At 42.1% G+C, this 24,640-nt stretch overlaps 1 protein-coding gene across 8 annotated transcripts in view; it reads right to left on the reverse strand.

The window, feature by feature from the left end:
• Positions 1 to 24,640, reverse strand: part of tnikb (TRAF2 and NCK interacting kinase b) — a 64,631-nt gene that overhangs the window by 16,739 nt on the left and 23,252 nt on the right. For 5 of the 8 annotated variants that reach the window (XM_016665628.1, XM_016665627.1, XM_016665626.1 and 2 more), the window contains exons 3-17: positions 11,810 to 11,866; positions 11,594 to 11,719; positions 11,377 to 11,487; positions 11,183 to 11,273; positions 10,969 to 11,099; positions 9,752 to 9,806; positions 8,999 to 9,077; positions 8,754 to 8,929; positions 8,550 to 8,616; positions 7,506 to 7,704; positions 7,154 to 7,270; positions 5,318 to 5,404; positions 3,275 to 3,472; positions 1,952 to 2,245; positions 69 to 233 (exon numbers count right to left, since the gene is read on the reverse strand). In XM_016665628.1, the coding sequence (XP_016521114.1) occupies positions 69 to 233; positions 1,952 to 2,245; positions 3,275 to 3,472; positions 5,318 to 5,404; positions 7,154 to 7,270; positions 7,506 to 7,704; positions 8,550 to 8,616; positions 8,754 to 8,929; positions 8,999 to 9,077; positions 9,752 to 9,806; positions 10,969 to 11,099; positions 11,183 to 11,273; positions 11,377 to 11,487; positions 11,594 to 11,719; positions 11,810 to 11,866 (1,953 nt within the window). The remainder of the gene's footprint in view (positions 1 to 68; positions 234 to 1,951; positions 2,246 to 3,274; positions 3,473 to 5,317; positions 5,405 to 7,153; positions 7,271 to 7,505; positions 7,705 to 8,549; positions 8,617 to 8,753; positions 8,930 to 8,998; positions 9,078 to 9,751; positions 9,807 to 10,968; positions 11,100 to 11,182; positions 11,274 to 11,376; positions 11,488 to 11,593; positions 11,720 to 11,809; positions 11,867 to 24,640) is intronic. The other 3 variants (XM_016665632.1, XM_016665630.1, XM_016665629.1) reach the window with 2 other exon arrangements.

A 24,640-nucleotide genomic window follows, 5' to 3' on the forward strand; every position in this document is an offset into this window, starting at 1 on the left:
CCATCCATCCATCCATCCATCCATCCATCCATCCATCCATCCAGTTAAAGTGTCCTGTGACCTCTGACCTGTGGCTCTACGGAGCGGTGCATGGGCGGCGTCCTGGCCTGCTGGATCCCTCCGCTGCTGAAGGACTCGGATCGGGGGGGCAGGGCCGGGTCGGAGATCCGGTTGGAGACTTTATGCTGCAACGCAGGAGAATCCTGTCTGTTCATCTTATAAAGCTCCTCCACCTGACGAACAGCAGACCGCCGTCACTCAGCGTCATGCCAACATGTCCGCCCGCTCTCAGCCGGCGTTAGCTTAGCATGTTTTACTAGGTTTACCTCTTATTTTCTCAGCTACTTTATGAGTTTGTTCATATAAAAAACATGAAGAATATGAATGTCTTTCACTTTCTAGGTGTGAAAACTGAATCAGTTTGGAGGCCAGATTGTTTTCCAGCATAAATAAATAAACTTCCTCCTAAACTGAGCTCAGTTTCTGTGGAAAGTTTCCCTCCCTGTGAGGCAGTGATGAGGGTAGACCTTCCTACACTGAGACCAGCTGAAAATAGCTGCAGATGCCCTACATCTGTCCAGTAACAGCCACCAGGGGGCAGGCCTGCAGATCTGCCCTAAATGGGGTTTTCACATGCTGTCGCCTCCATTTAGAGGTTCATCCTCCCTAAGCTGTCTGCTTTCTGGACAGACAGCACCTAAACAAACAGACATCACACAGAGAGAAACCTGGAGTGGAGGAAGAACCCTGAAGGAGGAAAACTGAGATCAGCTGCAGAAGTTAGTTCCTGTTAGACATTAAAACAAACATCATGCATTAAAACACCTTTAGGCCCATTTTAGTGGAAGATGAAGAATCCAGTGAGCAGAAAAAAAGAAGGTTAGAAGGTTTGAGGAGGAAAGAAAATGTTTTCAGTCTTAATCTGACTTCTGGTGCTTTGAAGGACGTTGGACCAATTTATAAACTAATAAACATTTAGTTTTATGTCCATGAATGGAGACGAATCACTGCAGTCACCCAAAGACTGAACAAATCCCATATTCTTCACCAAAACATCCTTAAAGGTGACCTATTATGCTTCGTTGAACCAGTTAGGATCGGTCTGTGGTCGATACAAAACATGTCAGCACATTTTTTCCCTCAAAATCATTCTTAGATAATGAGATTTTAGTCCTGATCTCCTGTCAGAATGAGCTGCTTAACGGTCTCTGCTGCTGGCCGCGCCCCCAACTCAACGTTTACACTCTCATGTTAAAAAGACTGAAAACAGGTGGGCAATTATGCAAACATACAGCTTTGAAAAACAGAAATGGAGCCTCCTGCACAACCATCAAGAATCCAGCAAGTGGTTTCTGGATGGTGAGTCAACAACAAAACACTGTTTTTCTCCAGCAGCCATTGTACAGCGCAGACAGCAGTAAAACCAGCTGACCAAACAGAGTTCAGCTTGCGTTGCTAGATAACGGCAGAGTTACTCTGGGGTTGCTAGGTAACGGCAGAGTTCCGCTGGGGTTGCTAGGTAACGGCACAGTGGAATGTGACGCTTCTGGGACTTTTTGAAACGGCTCATTTTAAAAACACCAAAAAATATTAACCTACTGCCGAAAACAGCTGGTTGGTTTTTTAAGGTCTTTTGTTGTTTTTAGGAGCAGCAGAAACTTAAATTAAAGACTAAAAACGTTCAAAATGTGCATTTTGCATAATAGGTCCCTTTGAAACCACCCTGAACGAAGAGATTACCGAAGATCCGAGGTTTTGCTGAGGAAAAGTCAGACAGAGAATCCAGAAGTTTTTAAGTTACAAAAATCACCATGTGAGCCACAGCGGCCAGAGTTAGAGGATGTGAGTAGACCTGGTTAGAGAAACGAGGCGGTTAATGGGGTTAGGGTCCGATAGGGTCCGATGGGGCCCGTCAGGACCAGTGGACGGTTCTGTTCGGCTCCAGACTGACCCGGCGGGCGGGGCTCCGGCCCCGGGAGTCCGGCTGCCTCACGGGGCTCCTGCCGGGACTCTGGCGCCGCATGGCTGGCTCCGGCTCGGGCAGGCAGGTGATCCGGATCCTGGGCTGGTTCAGGTGGTCCCTGGACGGGCTGACGTGGGCCGGATAGGACGGGGGGCGGGGCCTGGGCGGCCGGTAACCCGGCAACAGCAGCAGGTTGTCCATGTTGACGTCCCGCGTCTCCCTGAAGGAGTGGTACTTCTTGGGCGGGATGCGAGGCGAGTTGCTCTGAGCGCGGCGCATCACCTGGAGGGCAGCCAGTTTACAGGAAGGCACTGGGGTCAAAGGTCAGGGGTGACTTTAAAACCCAGGGCGTCCACTGCTGAGGCGGAAATCAGAGTTTAACTGTTTTTACCTGAAATTCATCCAAACATTCAGCCTTATTTTAATTAGAACATGGAAACAAAGAAAACTTTCCGATATTGAAAAGGCCGACGTTCCTGAAACATTTTAGTTAAATTCACTTTTTAATTTTATCATTCTGCTGGAAAATCCATTTATAAAGTCAGTTGTTAATATATTCCACAAACATTTTAAAAACAATCACTTCTTCAACAAATCAAAATGTTGTTTTCTTAGATTTGGTCAAAACAAAGTTCTTAGGAAAATTCCTTCTTTCTGTTTTCTTCCTTCAAAGGAAAGAAGATAGAAGATGGAAAGAATCTGTTTTTCTCTCTTTATAGTGAATCAGGAATCAGTTAAAGTCTCACACCGAACGGAACCAAATCCAAATAAAGCTGAGGAGTTTTGGTTTAAAGGCTCTTATTGATGCCTTTTCATTCATCCCTCTGCTAATTCAAAATGCCACTTTCTAAGTGTTTGATCTGCAGAGAAACATGTTTATTGGAGTTTCCCACCAAGCAGACTGGAGCTCTTTAAATTCATCTGTAAAGAGGAAAATAAAGGAATAAAGAAGCGTTTGGTTCGTCACTGTTACCGCCTGAAGGGAAGAAAATCAACCAAAAACTGAGTCCAGGTTCCTCTGGAGCTGTGGATTAAAAACAATTTAAATGTTTCCAGCTCTTCTCTTTGTTTACTGCTGGAAAACAGAAACGCTGAATCACAGGAGGAAAGTCAAGTCACAGGAACATGATGCCGTTTTTTAAGGTTGTTTCTCATTAAAACATTAAATATTTCAAATATTCTTCTCTAAGCTGATCAAGTCATCTCCAAATATAGTTTCACAGGACGCCCCTGTTTTCTGTCCTGGCCTCAGAGTGAAGGGCTCCAGGCCCTGATGGCCCCCCAGCGGCCCCCCGGCCCCCTGCAGGTTACCTCTTTGGCCCAGGCCGGCTTGTCGTTGCTGCCCGGCGCCTGGTCCTTGTAGTGGTACAGCTGCTTCTTGTCCTGCGGCGGCCGCGGCGGCTCCTGCTGCTGCTGCTGCAGCGACACCAGGTAGGCGCGCTCCTGCTGCAGCTGCCGCTGCAGCCGCTCCGCCTGCCGCTGCTCCTCGATCTGCTTCCTCTTGTACTCCTGCAGACGGAAAGAGGCGACAGGAGGTGTTGCTTTTTATTATCTTAAACAGGTTAACTGTTGTGCTCTTATTATTTTATAAACCAAATCTAAACAGTTTCAGTCTGTGAACCACATTACATCAATCAGTCCCTCCAGTTTACTTGCAGAAAATCACAAAAACAATCAACAGATTCTCACTTTTTTCTGCATTTATTGCAAATTTCTCATAAAAATAATCAAAAACAATCATAAAAACATTGTGATTATGTGATGCTAACTCCCACCTGCAGGTGGCAGTATTTCTTACTTCCACTCCACTGCTGCCTCAACATCCTGTTTATCATTATACCAAAGCTTACATATTAAATATTTCTAAAATAGATGCATGAATCACAAAATCCTGAAATCCTGGAGGATCTGATCAGCTTGAAAAGACGTTTGGTGTTTAGCGTCATGTTTGGCAGGTTTTACTGAAATTAATTCACAGAAAACGCCCCAAACAGCCGAGTGTTTGTTTTTTCAATATTCTGTACATTTTTAGAATTATTCTTACATCTAGCATATTTTACAATTTTAAATAATATTTTTTAATTAAATTTTTTAATTAAATGCGACCGCAATCGGACTTCTGTGTAAACGCTGACGTCACACAGCAGCGCTCTGTTTATGACATCAATAATGGATTAATCTGAAGTTATTCAGATATTATTGTAACCAAATCATAACAAGACAAAGGAAGCTAACAAAAGGAAAGCTAACAGCTAGTTTCAGGTATTATTTACGTCTGGATTTAATGTCTCTGGTCTGATGCTCGTCTTTTTTAAATGACGTAAAAATTGGATAAAATGCGACGTGACGGTTCAGATTGCTTTGGAAACAATCAGATATGATTTAGTTCCACATAAGGAATCAGCTCTAATCTGGATTTTTGAGATTAAAATAATCATTATTGGGCCGAATGTAGCCAAGGTGACGCTGTCAGACCTAAGAACATTATACCAACACTGAAGCACGGTGGTGGCAGCTAAATGCTGTGGGGCTGTTTGATTTTAAAATAAAGGAGAATTACTGTGAATTTCTTTCAAAGTTAAAAGTGGTCAAAATCCAATATGAATGAACAAAGCAGGCGAACATTTAGCTTCTGGAGTAATGACCTTTAGATGTGACGTTATTAAACTTTAAATAATTTCTGTTATCAGTAAAACCAACCAATTTAAATTAACTTCACCAGTTCTACCAACTAGAGCGATTAAATATCCAGTCAGAAATAAACCAGAAGCTTGTGATGGATTCAAAAAGTGTTTATTGTTAAACAAAACTGGAGATTCAAGGAAAACCGTTTGGATTCACTTCCTGTTCATAAAATATGTCAGTAATTAATCCTGTTATAGTTTTACAGGTTATTACTTACTGAGTCATATGTGACACTTCAGATTTATTTATATTAGGACGAGTTCAGAACTGCAGAGCAGGGGTGTCCAAATGTGGGTCGGGGGCCATTTGTGGCCCTTAAAATGATTTCATTCGGCCCACAAACACAGTCACTTTGAGCAAAATGGAAAATATAAGTAGTCTGCTTTTCTTTTTTATAAGGCAACAGTCCAAATCCCTCTGTATGTTTTGGATCTTTAATGATTTACAGGTTTAATTAAATATTGGTTTATTGATGAGCAGGTAGAAGAATTATCATTTTTGCAGTTTTATTGAATGAATTTGACCAGTTTTGGCCCCAGGGCACTAAGTTTGGCCTCCACCGCTCTGGATGTCCCTTCCTGCAGGTTACAGCACCAGAACTGAACAGCAGAACCGGTGCTGGCGGGTCGGGCCTCAGAACCAGCCGTGTGTGTCTGGATGTTGTGTTACCAGCAGTAAGGCTTGCTCCTGCAGGAGCTGCTGCTGCAGGATCTCCAGCTGCCTCTGCTCCTCCTCCAGCTGTCTACGGATATACTCCTAGCCAATCAGAGCGCAGAGCACGCAGCGGGCGCGGCCAATCAGAGAGCGACCAGGCGGGACAGCAGCCAATCAGAGCCCCAGGCAACCAGTGACATCAGCAGAGCAGGAAATAGTGGAGGGGAAAAATAGAAAGAAGGAGGGCAGACAAAAGTAGATTCATAAAGGAGTGTTAAATTAGAGAGTTATTCAGAAACAGATGAAAAATAAAATGAGCGAAGCAGCAGGGCGCTGTAATTAGAGAACAGAGCAGCATGCTCATAATAAAACAGTCAAGCTGAAATCAGCTTTGAGAAGAAGATGTTATTATCTGAAATAGTGAATGTTAATGACGCATAGCTGCAGAAAAGCTCCGTTCCCTTCTCCTCTCACAGCAGTTCACAGCAGTCTGAATCTCAATCAGACTCGTTATTTAACAAATGGACTCAGCAACATCTTCAATAACAATTTCCAGCATCGTTAGAGTCAGGATCGGTTATAACATCCACTAAATGTTAGGGGTTACATGTTGGGTTTAACACTTTGTGACAGAAACTGTCAGGAAAACATCCAACCTCTGTTACACAATGTTATTAAAATCAATAATGCTGGTTTTACTGTTCAAATACCAGAGATACTAGCATCCTTATCTCATAGCTAGCATCCTTATCTCACAGTTAGCATGCTAGCACCCTTATCTCATAGCTAGCATCCTTATCTCACAGTTAGCATGCTAGCACCCTTATCTCATAGCTAGCATCCTTATCTCACAGTTAGCATGCTAGCATCCTTGTCTCATAGCTAGCATCCTTATCTCACAGCTAGTATCCTTATCTCATAGCTAGTATCCTTATCTCACAGTTAGCATGCTAGCATCCTTATCTCATAGCTAGCATCCTTATCTCAAAGCTAGCATCCTTATCTCACAGTTAGCATGCTAACAATAACACAATCATTGGCATTTTACTACTGTTCAAAGCATGCTAACACTAATAGTTGAATCCTCATGCTATTAATATTCTAATGCTGATGCTAATATTACCTTTGCAATACCAACAATAATATTAGCATCCTGCTGTTCACATTAGCATGCTAATGCTATCAAAAAGACTACACCAATAATGGCCAGAGCACGCTAACAATATTAGAATCTTAATGTCAACAGTAATTGCTAATAGTAAAAATGCTAATTCTGTTTTTAGCATTGTAGTACCAATGCCCTCATCGTTGTTATTTCATTACTAGTATGCTAACAATAACGCCATCACCATTATTCAAGGTATGCTAACAATATTATTTGAATCTTAACACTAAAGGTAATACTCTGATGCAAATGCTAATGCTAAAATGCTAATGCTAAAATGCTAATGCTACTGCCTCAGCAGACCAACTGCTATTGATTTTCTGGTCATTTTATGACTTTCTTCTGGTAACATTGTGTCATTATTTTTATATTGTTATGACTTCTTAATTTTAAAAATCTAGCTACATTTTACTAACAGTTTCTTTAACTCCTTTAAGTTTTTATTTTTCTAAGCACTGAAAATTAAGTCATTTAGATTCTGATGTAATTCTAATTTTTTGTAAGACTGTTAATCAGTGAAAAATAAATTTATTATAAAACTTATTTAAGTTAACCAGTGCTTCACCTTTTTTCTACAGCACAATGTTAAGAGCTGCTGTTTCTTGCAGCTCTTAGTGGATTATAATCCTAATCTTCGTGCCTTGGACCTGGTTTTCCTTAGGTTTCTCATCCAGGTGTGCTCCTACCTGCTCTCTCTCGGCGTGCCTCCTCTCCTCCTCCCGCCGGAGCTGCTCCATCTCCTCGTAGCGCCTCCTTTGGTCCCGCTCCTGCTGCTTCCTCAGCTCCCGCTCCCGGCGCTGCTGCTGTGGGTGGGAACGTTTTCACAGGGTCAGCTGTGTGTTTGTCTCTGAGGCATTCCGATTCGCTGAGCCACCAACAACACAGGTGTGCTTTCTCCCACATCTGAGGCGGCTTCCCACAAATTACAATAGCAGCAGGCGACCTGTAATTGGGCTCATTTGTCTTGTTAGGATTATGAGTTTTTTATGTGGAACATCTATTATTAGCCGGATTGTGACTTTAAAAACGAGAAGCTACCTCCTCTAGCCGCCGCCGCTGCTCCTTCTGCTCCTCGATGCGTTTCTGCCTCTCAGCCAGTAGTTGGCGCTTGTGCTCCTCGTTCTGCTGCTGCTCCAGCTGCTGGCGCCGGATCAGCTCCGACCGCTCCTTATTGGCCAGCTGGAGGCGCAGGAAGTCCCGCCTCAGAGTCGACTCTCCGGGAATGTTGATGATGGAGCTGAAACCACCAAGTGAAAACACCGTCTCTGTGGCAACCAATTCACAATCCCAAAAACACTGTACTGTCTGAAAACCTATGAAAAAATACTATACTATTGTTAGTGATGGTGTGCGAACTTTACCGCCTGATTTTTCCTGCATTAATCGCGTCTGAATCCGACAGTCAAACTGACTGCTGGATTCAATCGGAGTTCAGTTTTCTGTTGGTTTGGTATGTTTGTGTTTTTAGATCAGTTGATCCCTGAGTTTCTATTTTAATCAGTTATTTAATCAGTCCATCCAAAAAACGTGCAATGTTTTTCTGAGGGTGTCACAAAAAAGCAACTCATGTTTCAGTAACACTTTATTTGAAGGGTTGTGAATTAAACTGACATGATTCTGTCAAAAACGTGAAGGAGTCTTCATGAATGTCTGACTGTTAATGACACTTTTACTGGAATGTTGAACTAAAAGTCCATTAAAAATTAATTAAAAATGCCAACTTCGCATTAAAAGTATCAGTATTTACAGAATGACACTTCATGACAACAGTCATAAACATTCATGAATACTTTGTTTCCCATTTTTCTCAGTGTCTGAGCCAAATGAAGGAGATCATCAGTCTGCAGCTTCTTTCTGATTGGAAATGGGGATTTTAACCAAAACCACATAATACTGGCCATTTAAAGATGATTATTTACATTATTCACACTCCCAGAGACGGCTGTGTGCAGTAAGTTATGCTAGCTAGGCTAACGTTGCTAACATGTTAACTTTGTAACGCCCTGGTTTAATCTAGTTCTTGGCTGTAATCTGAGGAAAGGTGCCATGTTTTTCTGCATCAGATCCAGACTTCGTTCCTACCTGGGCTCTCCGATGTCCCGCTCTTCATCCTCTTCCTCGCTCCCGCTGTACTCATACTCCGTCTCATCTGTGAGGAAACCGACATGTTAGCGTTGGAGGCTCTGCAGGTCGTGACGGGTCGTGGTGCATCGTGGGGGGTCGCAGTGGGTCGCGGTGCGTCGCGGCGGGTCAAAGTGGGTCGTGGCGGGTCGATCAGAGCCTCACCTCTCTCGCCCCGCCTCTTCTTGGTCCGGTCGATGTGGTCCTTCAGCTGGATGCGGACCTGGCGCTCGTTGGGCAGGTCTCGGATGTAGGGGTGCTTCAGCAGCTGCTCGGTGCTCGGCCGCTGGCTGTGGCTCTTCACCAGGCAGCTCTCGATGAACGACTGGAACTTCTTGGACCTGCAGAACCGACCCGGTTCAGGATCCGCGAGGAAAGTTCAAACTCTGAAACGCTTTTAAAAGACTTACCACTTCTTTGACTTGAGCCTCGGCGCCGGGTTTCTGGGGATGAGGAAGAGCGCTCTCATCGGATGCATGTCGCACAGAGCTGAGGAGGAAAGGAGGCAAGGAGAGAAAGAGAGAGGAGAGAAGGAGAAAGGAGAGAAGGAGGAAAGGAGGGAAAGAGGCAAGGAGAGAGGAGGTAAGAACAAAAGGAGAGGAGGAGAAAAGGAGGAAAGGAGGGGAGGAGGAAAGGAGGCAAGGAAAAGAGAGGAGAGAGATGAGAGGAGGAAAGGAGGCAAGGAGAGAGGAGGCAAGGAGAGAAGGAGAGAAGGAGGAAAGGAGGGAAAGAGGCAAGGAGAGAGGAGAGAGGAGAGAAGGAGAAAGGAGAGGAGGAGGAAAGGAGGGAAAGAGGCAAGGAGAGAGGAGAGAGGAGGTAAGAAGAAAGGAGAGGAGGAGAAAAGGAGGAAAGGAAAGGAAACAGGAAATGACAACACAAATAAGAAAAGGAAAGAGAAAAAATGCGCAGACAGAAACAGATATGATTATGAGGCATTAAAAATAAAGTATTTAAGTAAAAGAAAAGAAATGATGGCAAGGAAAGAAACATAAAAGATGGGAGGGAAAGAATGATAAGGAAAGGAAACAAAGTGAAATAGAAAAGTAAAGAGAAAAGGTAAGATTTGATGAATGAAAAATGAAAAGTGAAAATGTAAAATTAGTATCTTTAGGAGTGAATTATTGGAGACAAACTGCAGCTGATGGGAGTGTAATCTCACTTACGTGGAGCTCCCTCTGCCATCTCTATGGCTGTGATGCCGAGCGACCACAGATCACTCTGCAGAGAGACAAACACATCCTCACAATGTGTTACCCACTCAACACCTCCAGCCTCTGAGAGACGGCTGCACGGGTCACTGTACTCGTCAAGCGGTAAAAATACAGACAGAGACGAAACCCATCTGCCCGGTTCTGCCTCCATTTCAACACAATCACATTTCCTGAGTTCAGCTTCGCTAACTGGGAGACAAACCCAGTTATGACATGTTAAACCCTGGAGGGTCGCAGCGAACGGCGGAGGCGTGCAACCAGCAACCAGCAGCCAGCAACCAGCAACCAGCAACCAGAAACCAGTAGCCAGCATCCAGCAGCCAGCAACCAGCAGCCAGCAGCCAGCAACCAGCAGCCAGCAGCCAGAAACCAGTAGCCAGCATCCAGAAACCAGCAACCAGCAACCAGAAATCAGCAACCAGCAGCCAGCATCCAGAAACCAGCAACCAGAAACCAGCAGCCAGCAACCAGCAACCAGAAACCAGCAACCAGCAACCAGCAGCCAGCATCCAGCAGCCAGCAACCAGAAACCAGCAGCCAGCAACCAGCAGCCAGCAACCAGAAACCAGCAGCCAGCAACCAGCAACCAGCAACCAGCAGCCAGCAATCACCAACCAGCAACCAGCAACCAGCAACCTGCTTCCTGTTTCTGTCTGTCCAGGGGAATAATCCGGGAATCCAAAAACCAACAAATGTGATCATTTTTCTGAAGGTCACTTTGTAATCCTTCTTCACAGCTACAAGGAGTCTGATTACGTGACTGACGAGGTGTTGAGTTTTACTGGCTGGAAGCAATAAAGTAAGAAGAAAATCCAGTATGAGGCCTTTTCCAGTTTACAGTCTAACTGCCCCGCCTGTAAGAGTTAAAGGTCCTGAGAACGCCAGAGTTACTCAAGGTTCTCATCAGTCGGGATCCTTGAAAGGTTTGACATCCAACAAAAGGCTAAAGGTCAGTTTTAAAGTTAAAGGTGTATCAAATAGTTAGAGGGTCCTTCCAATCTTTAAGTTTCAGCTGCTCAAAGGTTTGAGGCTCTTTAATGTTTGAGGTGCCATTAAACCTCAAAACAGGCTTTAGGCTTTTCTATATTGCAACATTTATTTCTTCGTCACCCTCACTGAGCTTCTCTCCAGATCTTGGATCCAGAGCTCACACTCCAACCAACGCCTACCTTGAAGTCGTATGTGGCGTCCGGGTTCTCATCGCAGGCGATGACCTCCGGGGCCATCCAGTACGGCGTCCCGATGAACGTGTTCCTCCGCCCCACCGTCCGGTCCAGCTGGGCGCTCACACCGAAGTCCACTGTGGAAACAGAGACGGTCCTGAAGGAGGCGCAGGCCTGGGCGCCTCCTTCACACCCTGCAGCTGAGGGTTCAGTTCCTCACCCAGCTTGACCTCTGCGTTTTCCGTCAGCAGCACGTTCTGCCCCTTTATGTCTCTGTGGATGACTTTGTGCTGGTGGAGGTGGGTTAGTCCCTGGAGAAAGATGCAGAGTAAACACCGTTAAAGTTATGGAAAACCTGGAACCAGGTCAGGTTTCCTTTGGTTTCTGTTTCAGATAAACCAGTGAGCTCCTCACCCTGAGGATCTCCCTGCAGATGTAGGCGATCCACTCCTCCTTCAGCGAGTTCCCTTTGGTGTTTTTGATCAGGTCCGTCACCGACCCGGCTCCACAGAACTCCATCACCAGCTGTCAGGGCCACAGAAACACTTCACACGCTGCAGAAACGCCTCCTGACAGACCAGACCTAAAACAATCCGTAACATTTCACCGGTTTATGAAAACAAACTCCTACCCAAAGCTGGTCATCCATTCCTGGAGGGTTCTTCTTGATGAAGGCGCCATAATAGGTCGCGATGTTCCTGTGGTGACTGTACTTCTTCAGCATGTTAATCTCAGCTTTAATCTCCTCTTCCTCGTCCTGGAGGATGAGAACAAGCACATAGAAAGATTCAGTTCAATAAAAATCTGCAGAGCGCGGCAGGATTAGCATGCTGGGTGTGACACGTACTCCGGTGACGTCCATGACCTTGATGGCAGCAAGCTGGCCCGTTTTGACATGGCGACCCTGAAAAAACGCAGATAGAGGATGAGACAGTGACAAAGCAAAGGAAACATTCAGTTATATGAAATATTTCTGCACTCATGAGTGATCATCAGCGTGAACGTCTCTATGAAAGCAGGACGTCTGGAAGTTTCTGCTGCCAAGCCGGAAAGGAAATATCAAAACCCTTTAGGAGAAACTCCTGCTGCCCGTCCATCCCATAAGGCTATAAGGACATTTCCTGACCCTAACAGGTCCATCACTCTACAGAGAGGAAGGTTATCCACAAAATGTCCCAAACAGCTTGGAGAAAAAATAAAAACAACAAGGAGCTTCATTTCAGACTCTGCTGGCCTCCGTTAGCAGGTTAAAGTTTGTGACAGGACAATAAGAGGAAGATCGATTTGTCTGAAAGGATCTTCATCTCAAACCAACCAAGGAAAACGGGTTTGGAGGAATGAATGACAAAGATACACCCTCCTGCTGATAAACGGTTTTCCTGTAACAGTAAGCTGTTTCTCCACCATTAGCAGCGAGTACATGAGGTTGACTGACAGCGCTAAGACCCGCCTCCTGGCTCTGATTGGTTGTTTTTGGTTCATTTCTCCAGACGACAATAAAAACTCATGGAGGAGGTTCAGGAGATCGATTTTACACAGATTATCTGTTTCATAACAAACTGTCACAAAATGATTCCAGTTTTATCAAATATGTAAAAATAATTTTTTATAAAAGTTACATACTGCAGCTTTAACAAATAAATATCACTCTTATGCTGATTTCTTTGTCAGTGATTGATAACCTATCAATAACTCCTCTGTTCTGGATCGATAAATTAAAAAAACAGAAATTACATTTTATATTTAAGTCCTTTTGTTCCTGAATCTTTTTTATGACATTTCTTGTGTTTTAGTTGAGTTTCTGTTTAATTTCATTCATTTCGTCGTCAGGTTTCTCTGCCTTTGTGCCGCCACAGCTCTGAATCATCGCCCACATCTCTCCTTCCTTCTCCCCGTTGGAAAACAGCTGAAGCAACCGGAGCGTCGCAGGCTGGATTAGGACCAGAGCAGAGCTCCCCCCATAAAGCAGCAGAGAAACAGAGTAAATCATGGATGACAGAGACTCAGCTGTGCAGCTTTCCTCAACTGTTTTAACATGAACACGTCACTTTCCACACAAAGGCTGAGCGGCCATACGTACGGAAATACATCCGCTCATAATTCGCTTTTAATGAGGTAATAAATTCACTTTCTCATCTCCATTTGACATTTTTTAATTTTATATAGCTGTGATAATATGTGAAAATATTCCCAGGATGTTTATGCTGCTAACTGAGAATAACAGTTTAACATTTTTTCAAATGTAATAAATCTAATATTTGTTCAAATTCAAGCTCAAAACACAACAAACAAATCTGTAGGAAGTAAAAATCAGAGGGGAAATGAAGAAATATGAGGCAGAAACAGACGACCTCCTTCCAGTGTTTCCTGGACAGAGCCGTGGCTGAAAGCTGCGCTAACCTTCTCAGATCTCTTTGCTTATCCTGCCCGTAGAAAGTACACCTGGCCTGGGGTTTCTGTATTTGGCCTTATCTCATCTTTAATGTAAACTTCATTATTTCTGCCACACTTTGTGTTCTGTTTGTTGTTTTTTTCATAGAAAGTACTCCTAGTTCAGTGTTTCTGTATTTAGTTGTGGATTTTGCTGCCGCTGGTTTTGTGTCATCTTTATGTTTTTTCAGTGTTTTTGTTTTTAGCTGCTGTGGTTTCCAGACTCATTGTCGCTAACGCTAGCTGTTTGTTTTCTTTCTAATAGAAAGTACACCTGACTCAGTGCTTCTCTGTTTAGCTGTGAAACAATCAACAGATGTATTACTGCCTCTGATTTTGAGTGGTGTTTGTGTTTTCTTTCCTATAGAAAGTACCCCTAGCTCAGTGTTTCTGCTGGGATTTTCATAATATTTGAGTAAACTATTTCTTTTTCTTTCCTATAAAAAGTACCTCTGGCTTGATGCTACACTGTTTAGCTGAACCATTGACATGACAGTCAGCTCTATAGTTGATTTTAATTCACATAGAAAGTAATCCTGGCCCAGTTCTTTTTTCAGAGGTAACTTGGTGAAGCTTGTCTTCATTGCTTCCTCTCTGGATCCGATCAGTTTAACAGGAAGCAGTTGAGCCGGTTTAGCATCAGAAAGCTGAAACGTTGAACCTCAGTGTGTAACGTGAGAGAGGAACAGGAAACCGAAGACAAGAGACGGAGCAGGAAAGCAGGCGGATGGAGGAGAAGAAGAGGCTCTCCGTCCTCCGAGGTGATTTGGGTCCTGTCAGAAACATTCAGCGTCTGATGCAACGCTGAGTAACCGAGACGCCGCGTGTGAACGCTCAACTGACCCTGTGTGTGTGTGAGCCATCACGGCCTCCTCACACACACACACACACACACGCCTCACGCTGCCATCACTTTGCCTCCTTCGAAGCCTCCCCATTGGCTGGCCCGGCTGCCTGGCCTGTTGCTATGGTTACCGTGAGGAAACGGAGAGTGTGCGGTGAAGTGAATGAATTTGCACTTTCCCGGCCTCAGCAGCTGCGCTGATTCTGACTCCAGAGTCAGCGGGAGGAAGCTGAGGGTTATCGCTGCTCTCCTGCCTTTAAAAAAGAACGAGGCAGGTTGAACTGGTTGAACCGATCCGGGAATAAACGGGCCTTCAGAACCAGAACCGGAATAACAGTCCAGAACTAAACGATTGGAACGAAACAGAAAGAGCAAAAAAAGACAAACCAGTAAATCCTGCAGAGAGCTGATGCATCTAACATGACGACTATTAAATCTCCATAGTTTAATTTAACTCCAGTCTGGCTGCCTAGTCAAAGTCCGATTCAGTTTGCGGAGGTGTGAACGCTAATCGCAATCCGGTCCGCCTCCAAACCTCGGTCTGGGTTCGGTTGAAGTGAACTCTGGTTCGGTTTGAATGTGAACGCCAAGCAGACTGGAAATCGCTCCAAAAGCAGGAAGTGGACTACAGCACAAGGCATTGTGGGTAAATACAACCAAAGCTAACATGCTAGCCTAGCGCTAGCAGGAGAACTGACTCACGGTTTGTTACCAAAATTAAAAGAGAAATCCTCCAACAGCTAAAATCTGACGCCTGCATTTATTTTCCATTTGGTGAAGCAGGAAGTTGCGCTCAGAGGTTTTTGTGTCGTTCCTTCAGTGGTTCTCGGTGTAGCGCCCCCACAGGCCAGGAGGGGAACAGGTTGCTCAAAGAGTTCAGTTGGTTCGTTCACCAATCGAACTGAGTCGACCGGACTAACAGGTGTGAAAAAAAGGAATCATAAATGAATGAACAACAAAGAAGTTCAGCAAAATCACAGCAGGAGACGAACAAAAACAAGCAGAACAAACAAAAATGTTCAATAAGTTAAAGTTAAATCAACCATTTATCTCGCTCCTCTTTATCCTTTTCAGTCATTGAACTGGAAACCAGACAAAACCCTTGTAAGATTTTGTGTTTTTGCAGTGCAGAACCCAAACCACCAGAAGACTTGAACAAAGTGAATGAACTAAAAGTGAAAACGCCTTTAGATACAAAACGATTCACATCTTCATCTTCAGGAGCCGCTTTGTCTCAGGATTCATAGACTGGAGTTAAAAAGCAAAATATTCTGAAAACATTGAAGATATGGACAGAAATAAGTGGAAAAAAATGGAAAAGTCTGAAAAATGATTGATCTGGATCACAGGAAACTCTGGGTGGTTGAAAAATACATAAATATAAAAGAAATTATTGTCTGCAACAAATGATTATTTATAAATCAATTACTCTATTGATTATTCTAACAGTTAATAGATCAAATGGATAAGAAAACTAAACATTTGCACATTTTTCATGTAACTGATTAAATGTTTTTATACAATATTATAAATACATAAAGAGATGCTGATGTTGATTATTTATTGATTAACTGATTAATAACTGGTTCAAAAGGTGATTAATAGGAGATTTTTACAGGTGAATGTAAAACTATGTTACTTTAGGAGAACTGAGTAAAACATGTTTCCAGAAAAAGAAGTTTTTATTTTATCTTAAGTGGAAAATGTTTAGATTTTTTGTAGTTTTGGTTTAATTATTGCTCTTGTTTCATTAAATGGCCTTTTTTCAGTCTGTATGCTCCAGTTAATTATTTGATTAGTAAATTAGTTAAATAATCAATTCATCATGATGAATCAGATTAACTGTTTACTAAATGAAAATGCAGAAACCATAAAACCTTTCAGATCATTAATGATAATATGCCATAACTGTTTGATTTATTGTCTTTCAAAGAGAAAACGCATTAAACCCATGAACACCTGGGCTGGCTGTGGATTTGGGAGGGATTTTCTCACCCAGATGGGTGTGTGAAGCGACTCCTCTGGCCGCAGGTTAAGTGTGTGAAGCGCGGCTGTGACTGCAGGACAAATGGCAGCGATCCGCCGCGATGAAGCAATAAAAGGAGCGGCAGATAACGCCGGCCAGATGAGAGGAAGCGATGATATCTCAGAGAGCCTCTTTGTTTTGCTATCGCTTTTCCCCCGACACACCGAACGGCCAGACTATCTCCCAGAGGTGACGCTCAGCTCCCAGTGCGAGTGTGTGTGTGTGTGTGTGTGTGTGGGTGTGTTTGTGTGTGTGTGTGTGTGTGTGTTTGTGTGTGGCGGAGATTAAGGCAAAGGAGAGAAGAGTGTCTGTATATATGCAGCGATAAAGATAGAGCCTTGGTGAGAACGGGGGGAGGAGGATGGCTCTGCTGCTGCCTGAGGCATAAAAACACACCTCAGGTCCGGATCCAGTCATGCCGCGCATTCCTGACCCAGACACAAGCCTGGGCACATGGAGGCGGGTCGGAGCAACACCAGCCGGGTTCAGCTTCATGACAGGAAAATACATCAGAGAAAACCAACCTGTACACTTTAAATTAAAATATATTGGTAGTAATATTTTAATTGTCCAAATCAGGCAGTGTAGTACAGTGCCTCGCCTCAGGGGGCGCTGTGTAACACAAACAGAATGAAGCAGGCAGTTGGTGGATGCTTGTTGCTGTTCTCTTAGACATGTTGCAGCGCGACATCATGTGCAGAAGATCCCACAAAAAGCTGCTGACTGACCATGACTAGCATTGATGTTAGCTGTTAAACTGTCAACATAACAAGCTAAAGCTCAAATCTACGGCTGATATATAAATTAAAAAAGGGGACACAGTGCTTTGTTACTAATAGTCAACACAACAACTAGATAATAAGATTTGGAAACAGTTTTAATTTAAAAAAACAGCGAGGGAGAGGGAAATAAGTCAGTTATGCTAGCTTGACTATGAAAACCTTAACATGTAAGCGTGCTGTAGAATTGTGTCTGTTTCCGTTCACATTCATCAGTAGAGCAAGTGTTTAAATCAGTTAATCAACCACTGCAGTGCTAGATTAGCTAATTTAGCTAACAGCAGCGGTAGCTAATCTTTTATTAATAATCGCAAAAACAATGTCAAACCTGAAAACACCAAACTGTAACGACTGCATGTTCTGTTCTTTGTGTTGGAAATGTTTGAGTGCTTTTTGGTGTTGAATCCTGAAACATATTGGGTTGTTGTCAGTTCCTCTGGGAACGAGTCTGTGTGCAACGTAGGCAACCCAGAGAGCGAGAAAAAAGGAGTATGAGTGGTTTTGAGTTGGTCTTCAGTGGTTTTTCTGCGTTATTTTGTTGTTTACTCCTGGAGATCCTGCACATGCGCACAATGATGGAAAGAAAAAAACTCGTCTTAAGGTTAAAGTTGGAAAAGTGGAGCTAGCGTAACTGAACTACTTCCCTCTCCCTCGCTATTTTTTTTTATTAAAACTTTTTCTTGACCTTGGTATCTCGTTGTAGTTTTGCACTGCTTCCCTGTTTCTTCTAAATATCAGGCTTACATTTAAGATTTAGCTTATGTAGACAACTTTACAGCCAAAGCCAATGCTAGTCATCGTTAGCAAACAGCTTTTTGCAGGATCTTCCACTCGTGACATCACACTGCAACGTATTTAACCAACATATTAGTTTAATTAGACGCATTCTTCATATGCTGACGTTCCACAGTCTGCCTAATATGTTTAATGAATGTGTGATATATCCAGTTTGTCTGATAGGGGGCAGTAATGAGCTCCTCATGACACAACAGGCCACAGATTCTCTTCTTCTACACTTTGAAAAGACTGAAAACAATCGGAAAATAGAGAAAATACTGAATATGAAAATTCAAGGCCACTCTCCTCTTTTGCTGCCAGATTTTTAAAAATGAAAAGAAAATGGGAAATGATCAAGGACATTTTTACAATACAGTGGAGAAGAAAAGACAACTTTAATCTGAAAAGACTAAAGTAAACATTTAAATTTTAAGAAAAGAATGTGACCTTATATTAAATATTATTTTGTTTTTATTTCTGAATTGTATGGTACTGATTAAAGCATAATTAAAAGCCTTTAAATATGAGCTTGTAAATTGGATTTTGGATTCGTAGATCTGAGTGTTGGACCAGTCATGAACGTCTCTGCGTGTCGCTGCTTCACTCCAGCACAACGATCCGCCTGGAAACGGAGCGCCTCGTCTAAAACCACCAAACTGGCATTTCAGAAAGTTCAGCCGAGAATAGCAGCAGAAAGGCGTCGCTGTCAGCAGCCTGTTGTCGTTTTGAGAACCTGAAAAAGGTGCGTGCTCATCAGAATATCAGCTGGAGCATTACAGCATCGCTGCAGAGCGGCTTTAAAAATACATTTCTGCTGTTTTAATAAGATCTGGCAGAGGAACAGCTTCCCTGTCCAGGTGAAGCGTTTTGCATGACGTTCGCCTGGGAACAAAGATCGGCCTGTGATTAATGTTCTGCATTTCTGGGTTTCTCTCCAAGCAGCAGCTCTCCGGTTCAGGCCTGGAGCAACATTTGCATGTTTTTACCTTTCAAATATCAGGGATGTTTGCATCGTTTCTAAAATAAGGAACAAAGTTTGTAGCGGTTAAAAACTAACAGGCTTTTTAGGTTTTTCCAGGGGATCAATTCAGATTCACCACGTTTCCATTTACCTTTAAATTTCACAATTTGACATTTTGAGAATAAATTTGCTGAATAGCAACGCATCAATTTTGAAAAAATCTCTAGTTTTTCAATAAAACGTTTTGGTTCTAGGATGAGGTGGGTTTATTTCACAGAACTGCAATGGAAACACTTTCCTCATCACACGAGTCACATGATCAACAACAGGATGTTACTACTGGAAAAAACCACAAAGACAACGACAGGAAGTAGATAGAAGCGTGTTTTTTAACGACTCATCACAGGAATAAACTTCATTTCAGCTGTGTTTGTTATTTAGTGGAAACACGTACAATTGCAAAACTATGTTGGTGTTTTTTACATTATCATTGACAAAGTTTTGCACATATTTGTAACGGAAACATAGCTACAATTTTCAACATAAATACAGAGCTATGTAAGATAAGCTAACAGGCTGGAGCCAGAAAGGTCAAAAGTTAGATGTTTCAATATTAGACAAAGACATCCCCAGTAAATCCAAAACCCAGTTTTTAAATTATGATTTCAAGAATTCAGGGAAATTATAATTTCCCCCGGTATTAAATTAGGAATTAACTGCAATAAAATAAAGGGTTTTTTTGGACAGGTGAGTTAAATTTCCCACCCAGACATGATTACTGACAGACATTAAAACAGAACCTGTCTGGCAACGTGAAGGAGGCTGAGAGGCTAATTAATGAAAGTTCATAAATCACAAACTAGGTTTTAAATATCTGGTTTTAGTGCAGAATAATCTAGTCCAAGAGTTTAAACAAGGACCTTTTTAAATGGGAGCTAATTAATGAAGCTTAAGGTTTTGAAAGACAAGGTGGAAATTAGCCATTAGCCGACTCTGAAGCTAACATTAGCTCTGTATAATTCAGCATGTTTATGGCTGATGTCATGTTGGATTGCAGTAAACATGTAAAGTCATGTTACTTACAGATATTATATGCCAATCATTTTCTTGATAAAGTTTTCTTTAAAGAAAAAGGTACAAATCGTGGGTTAGCCCAGCCATGCTAGCTGTTAGCCTCTCCAAAGCTAACGTAAGTACTGTACTGTAAGTGGTTCATAGTTTAGCTAAATGTTGGAAGGATTGGCGGAACAAACCATGTAGTTTAATCTATTAAATTGTTTTAAATTTCCTCATGGTTTCCAGTTTAAGACAAGAATATAAATATTTATTTTCTCACAGAGGAGATATTCAAGTGAATCAGCAGCAAATCTAAAACCGTTCCTGTTAAAATAAAAACCTGAACAGCATCAAGCTGAAGCAGGAATCAGCAGAAACTGCAGGAAACTTCAGCTGAAGAGTCCAGAACTTTGTTTGTACTTGTGTCTGGAAGGGAATGATTAATGAGTCTTTGAAATACAGGCAGTGATTTAAAAATACTTCACAGATGAATCACACTCTGCTTTCTGTAGTTGCTTTTATTTTTCTTAGTTTGCAACAGGACTGTTTCAGTCCAGGCACTAAATTCCCAGAAATCTGCCTGAGCTCACCTCGCTCTGGATTCCCTGACAGTCTCTCAGGTCCTGGTTGTATAATTTGTTTAAAGCAGAAACTTTCAGTGCGACACGACTCACACAGCTCACATCTTTTAACAGTTTCTCCAGGCGGAAGCTAATAATGTTGTGATCGTTCACAGAAACTTAATCCCAACTGTTGTGTGAACCTGTCGTCTCCGGAAGGTCCAGAAATTAATGAAACATCCTGAAATCAGCCCAGAGCGGCGACAAACACAAAGCCGCCCTCATTTCAGTTTGTCTGCACAACTCAAACCTCCAGACCTCAAAAACAAACCAGAAACAGCATCTATCAGTTCCCACTGAGGGATTTTACTTCCCTCATGCTGTTTCTGCAGCGAGACGCTGAAGGTCAGATAATCTGTCAGCCTCTGAGTTAGAAGCAGCTTTAAAGGGAAGCTGTTTTACTACGAATCTATTCTTAGAAGAGGAAATAGATCATCTTCAGATGGTTCAAAGCGCTTGAGAAATTATCTTAATTGGACCAAATCGAGCAGACAGGAGTCCTTTCTGCTGCTGAGGAGACGGATTCTCCAACAATGTCACGATGAAGAGTCAGTCGCAATAAATTCAACAAGAGAAACCGACAGCTGACGTCACGCTGCGAACTGCAGGAGCTACTCGTTTAAATGAAGATACGATGCATTTCTCTGGTTTCTTTGAATAAAACACTTTTTTCTGAACTATCATTTTAAAATCTACTGATTCAGAAAAAGAATCAGTCTTATTTGGATGTAATTTTGGTCTTATGCAGATCAGAGATGGGTTTCTAAATGTGTTTTCACGCCTGATAGAACAATAAATTTGGTTTGATTAATGAGAAACCTGTTCCCCTCCTCGCCAGTGGGGGCGCTGCACTAAAAACCACTGAAAGAAATTACATAAAAACCTCTGAAGGCACTGAGCGCAACTTCCTTCCTCAACAAATGGAAACAAAAATGAGGAGGCCTCAGATCTTAGCGGTTGGAGGATTTCTCTTTTGACTACGAGCCGTTTCTCCTGCTAGCGCAAGGCTAGCAGGTTAGTTTTGGTTGTGTTTACCCAGAATGCCCTGCAAACCAAAGTTCACTTTTTTCGTCCAATTACGCATTCACACCTTCCCAAACAAACTGGACTTTGACTAGACGAATGGACTGGATTAAAACAGACCAAACAGAGCTGGTGTGAATGGACCTTATTATTATTTAGACGTTAAAGGCGTTTTTAGAAACGAGTCGTTGATGTCCCTCTGCAGGCCATAAAATACACGATACAATCTCCTGATCTCATGCAAATCGACAGATTTTTACTAAAACCCCATCAGACTCCATGAAGTCCTGGCAAAACGTCTGTAAAACCTCCTGCTTTAGCCAACCGCTGGAGAATCAGGCGATGATTGTTTCAGGAATGAAAACTTCCTGCAGATCAGAACATGAACTTTACTGTAGGTAGTTCATGTGGATAAATGTGGTCCAGCAAAGTTATTTCTATCAGTGAGTTTATTCTATGACTAAAGTTGGGTTTAAATTGTAATTAGAGTTAACTAGAATGAAATGGGCTAAATAATAATGTTTTCTTTTTTGTATAGCGTTTGATTTGAGTGAAAACAAACAAACAAAAAAATATATATTACGGATCTGTTGCAAACTGTGAAACATAAATATCCCGGACAAGCCCCCACATGCTGAAGGACAGAGTTAAGGGCTCAGAACAAAATGTTTAGGTTTTATTTTGGGGAAGTAATTTCTTCTGTCTTCTCGTCTTCTTCCAGCTCCCAGCGTCATAAATGACATGAACTTTTCTCTCTCTCCCTCTGCGTGTTCATGTCATGCTTCACTTCTTCATCTCAGATTTTTATCAGAATGTTTTGGATAGTTTAGTTTTTGTATTTTCTGAACCCAGTTTGTTATCGTGTTGATTTTATTCTTACGGTTTTGGTTTTAGCTGCCCACACATACCTGCTCTAGTTTGTAATTTCAACATCTGCATTCTTTTGATTGTTATTTCTGTCCATCCTGCAGTTCGCCACGAGTCAGGACCGTTTCTTTTTTAAGCTTCTGGCTTCACCATTTCATTCGACTGCCTCGGTAAACTGCACAGGAATTTATCTGTTGGATCCAGCTATGTTGTGTTTTTAGTTTTGGAGGAATTTGAGTTTGTTTAGTTTTCTGAACAGATCTTGAATTAGTCCTAATCATATTTTGTTAACCTGACTTCTCAAATCCAAGTGACTTTATCTTCAGATGTGGATTATTTGCTGATTAAGAACTATAAAAATGTGATGAAACTGCAGTGATGTCAACACATTCGCCATTTAATAACCAATCCACTTCTACCTGACTTTGCGATTAAATTATTGTAACAACATATTAGCTTCCTTATCAAACCTAAAAGATGAACCACAGCTGATTTTATGATGTTATCATGAGTCCTGAAGCTATTAAATGAAGCTTGTTTGACCAGAGGAGAGAAGAAAACAGCCTTGACCCAGTTAGCAGTGATCTCTGTTGCAAACATTGTTGCTCTCGGTTTCATTTGATGCCATTCTGGACAAACAGGCGAGTGCAGCGAGGCGACATGTAACAATTTAGAGATAACATTCTTACATGGAGCCCAGGATGTTTTGTCCTAATCTCACATTTCCACAATGAAACAAACCAAATAAAACCTTTTCTTTTGGTGTTTTGATGGAGCTGATTACATTCATAGCATTAAATAAGAGTCTGTAATAGAAATCCTGTATTTTATAAATCCAGGGGCGTCTATATAATTGAAGTATTATATAGGAAGTATATAATTGCCTCTGTGATAACACTCACAACTGGCCACTTATAATCTTCATTTAATTTAAATTTGACCTATTATTCTCCCTTGAACAGGTTAGGATCGGTCTATGGCCTATACAAAACATATTTATTACGTTTTTTGCACAAAATTATTCTTAGATGACATTTGAATCTATTTTAAGCTCCTTTCAGAAAGAGCAGTTTTCACTCTAAATCCAGATAAGCTGCTGCGGCTGCTGGCCACGCCCCCCGACTCAACGTTTGCAGCCATTTTCACGTACGAGTGTAAAACTGATGGGCAACTATACAGCCGTACATCTTTGAACAGCAGAAGTGGAGCCTCCAATATAACAAACAAGAATGCAGCAAGTGGTTTCTGGATGCTAAGTCAACAACAAGACACTGGTCTTGTCCAGAAGCCATTGTACAGCAGAATCAGCAGTAAAACCAGCTGAGCAAAAGTGCTGGAGCTCTACCTGTGTTGCTAGGCAACGGATGGAATTCTGCTGGAGTTGCTAGGTAACAGGTTGGTTGCTAGGTGATGTTACATTCCGTAAGGTTATTGAAAGGCTCATTTTCCAGACACCAAAAACAAAAACTAACTGCATGAGTTCTTTTCAAACGCTTGAGATGGTTTTAGAAGCTTTAGAAAACCAAATGGAAGTATAAAAACATGCAAAAATGTGAATTTCAAAAGAAGATGAAAGATTACAGTCAGATTATAAATCACAAATCTACAAGAAAATCCTACTCCAAGCTTTCTATTTTGTAGGATTATGTCTAGAATAACCCAGTTTGGAGCCAAAATGTGACTTATGTAATAATTTCCAGCTTAAGAAGGAAACGTGGTGACATTAAGTCATTTTGGTTAACAGAAAAAAATATTTTGTACACACTGTATATATCAAATAAGTTTGCAATTTCAAGGCAGAAAAATGTAGAAAATGATAAAGCAATAATCAAACAATGATCAAAAATCTGCAGTTACCAAGGAGACCATAAGCTAACAAGGTTAGAAATACCAACGAGATTTAATTTAAAAGGTAAAATCTTGTAGCTGATCAAACACGGGTTGCAGAAATATCTCTGGCTCCTGTAATTAATTCAAACTACAACCTGTGGTTAAGTGGAGAGCAGATCACGACATGATCAGAGGTAAAAACACGTCACGTTGTTTAGTTTACACGTCACACGCCAAATTCCTCACAGCGTTCACGGCGTGATTTCCTCTAAAAGGCCTGTTTGTTCCTGTTTACTTTGGTTTCAGGAGGAACCCGACAGTAATTTGTTGGTTCCTTCTTCGCCCAGTGAGATCACCCTGGAAATTGCAGGTTGCATGAAAGAGTCACATATTGTGATATTTTCAGGAAGTAGAATCACAAAAGATTCCCTCTCTGCGAACAAAAGGCCGTGGCGTCGCAACATC

Source organism: Poecilia formosa, unplaced genomic scaffold (assembly GCF_000485575.1).
Source record: "Poecilia formosa unplaced genomic scaffold, Poecilia_formosa-5.1.2 Scaffold602, whole genome shotgun sequence".
Lineage (NCBI taxonomy): Eukaryota > Metazoa > Chordata > Actinopteri > Cyprinodontiformes > Poeciliidae > Poecilia > Poecilia formosa.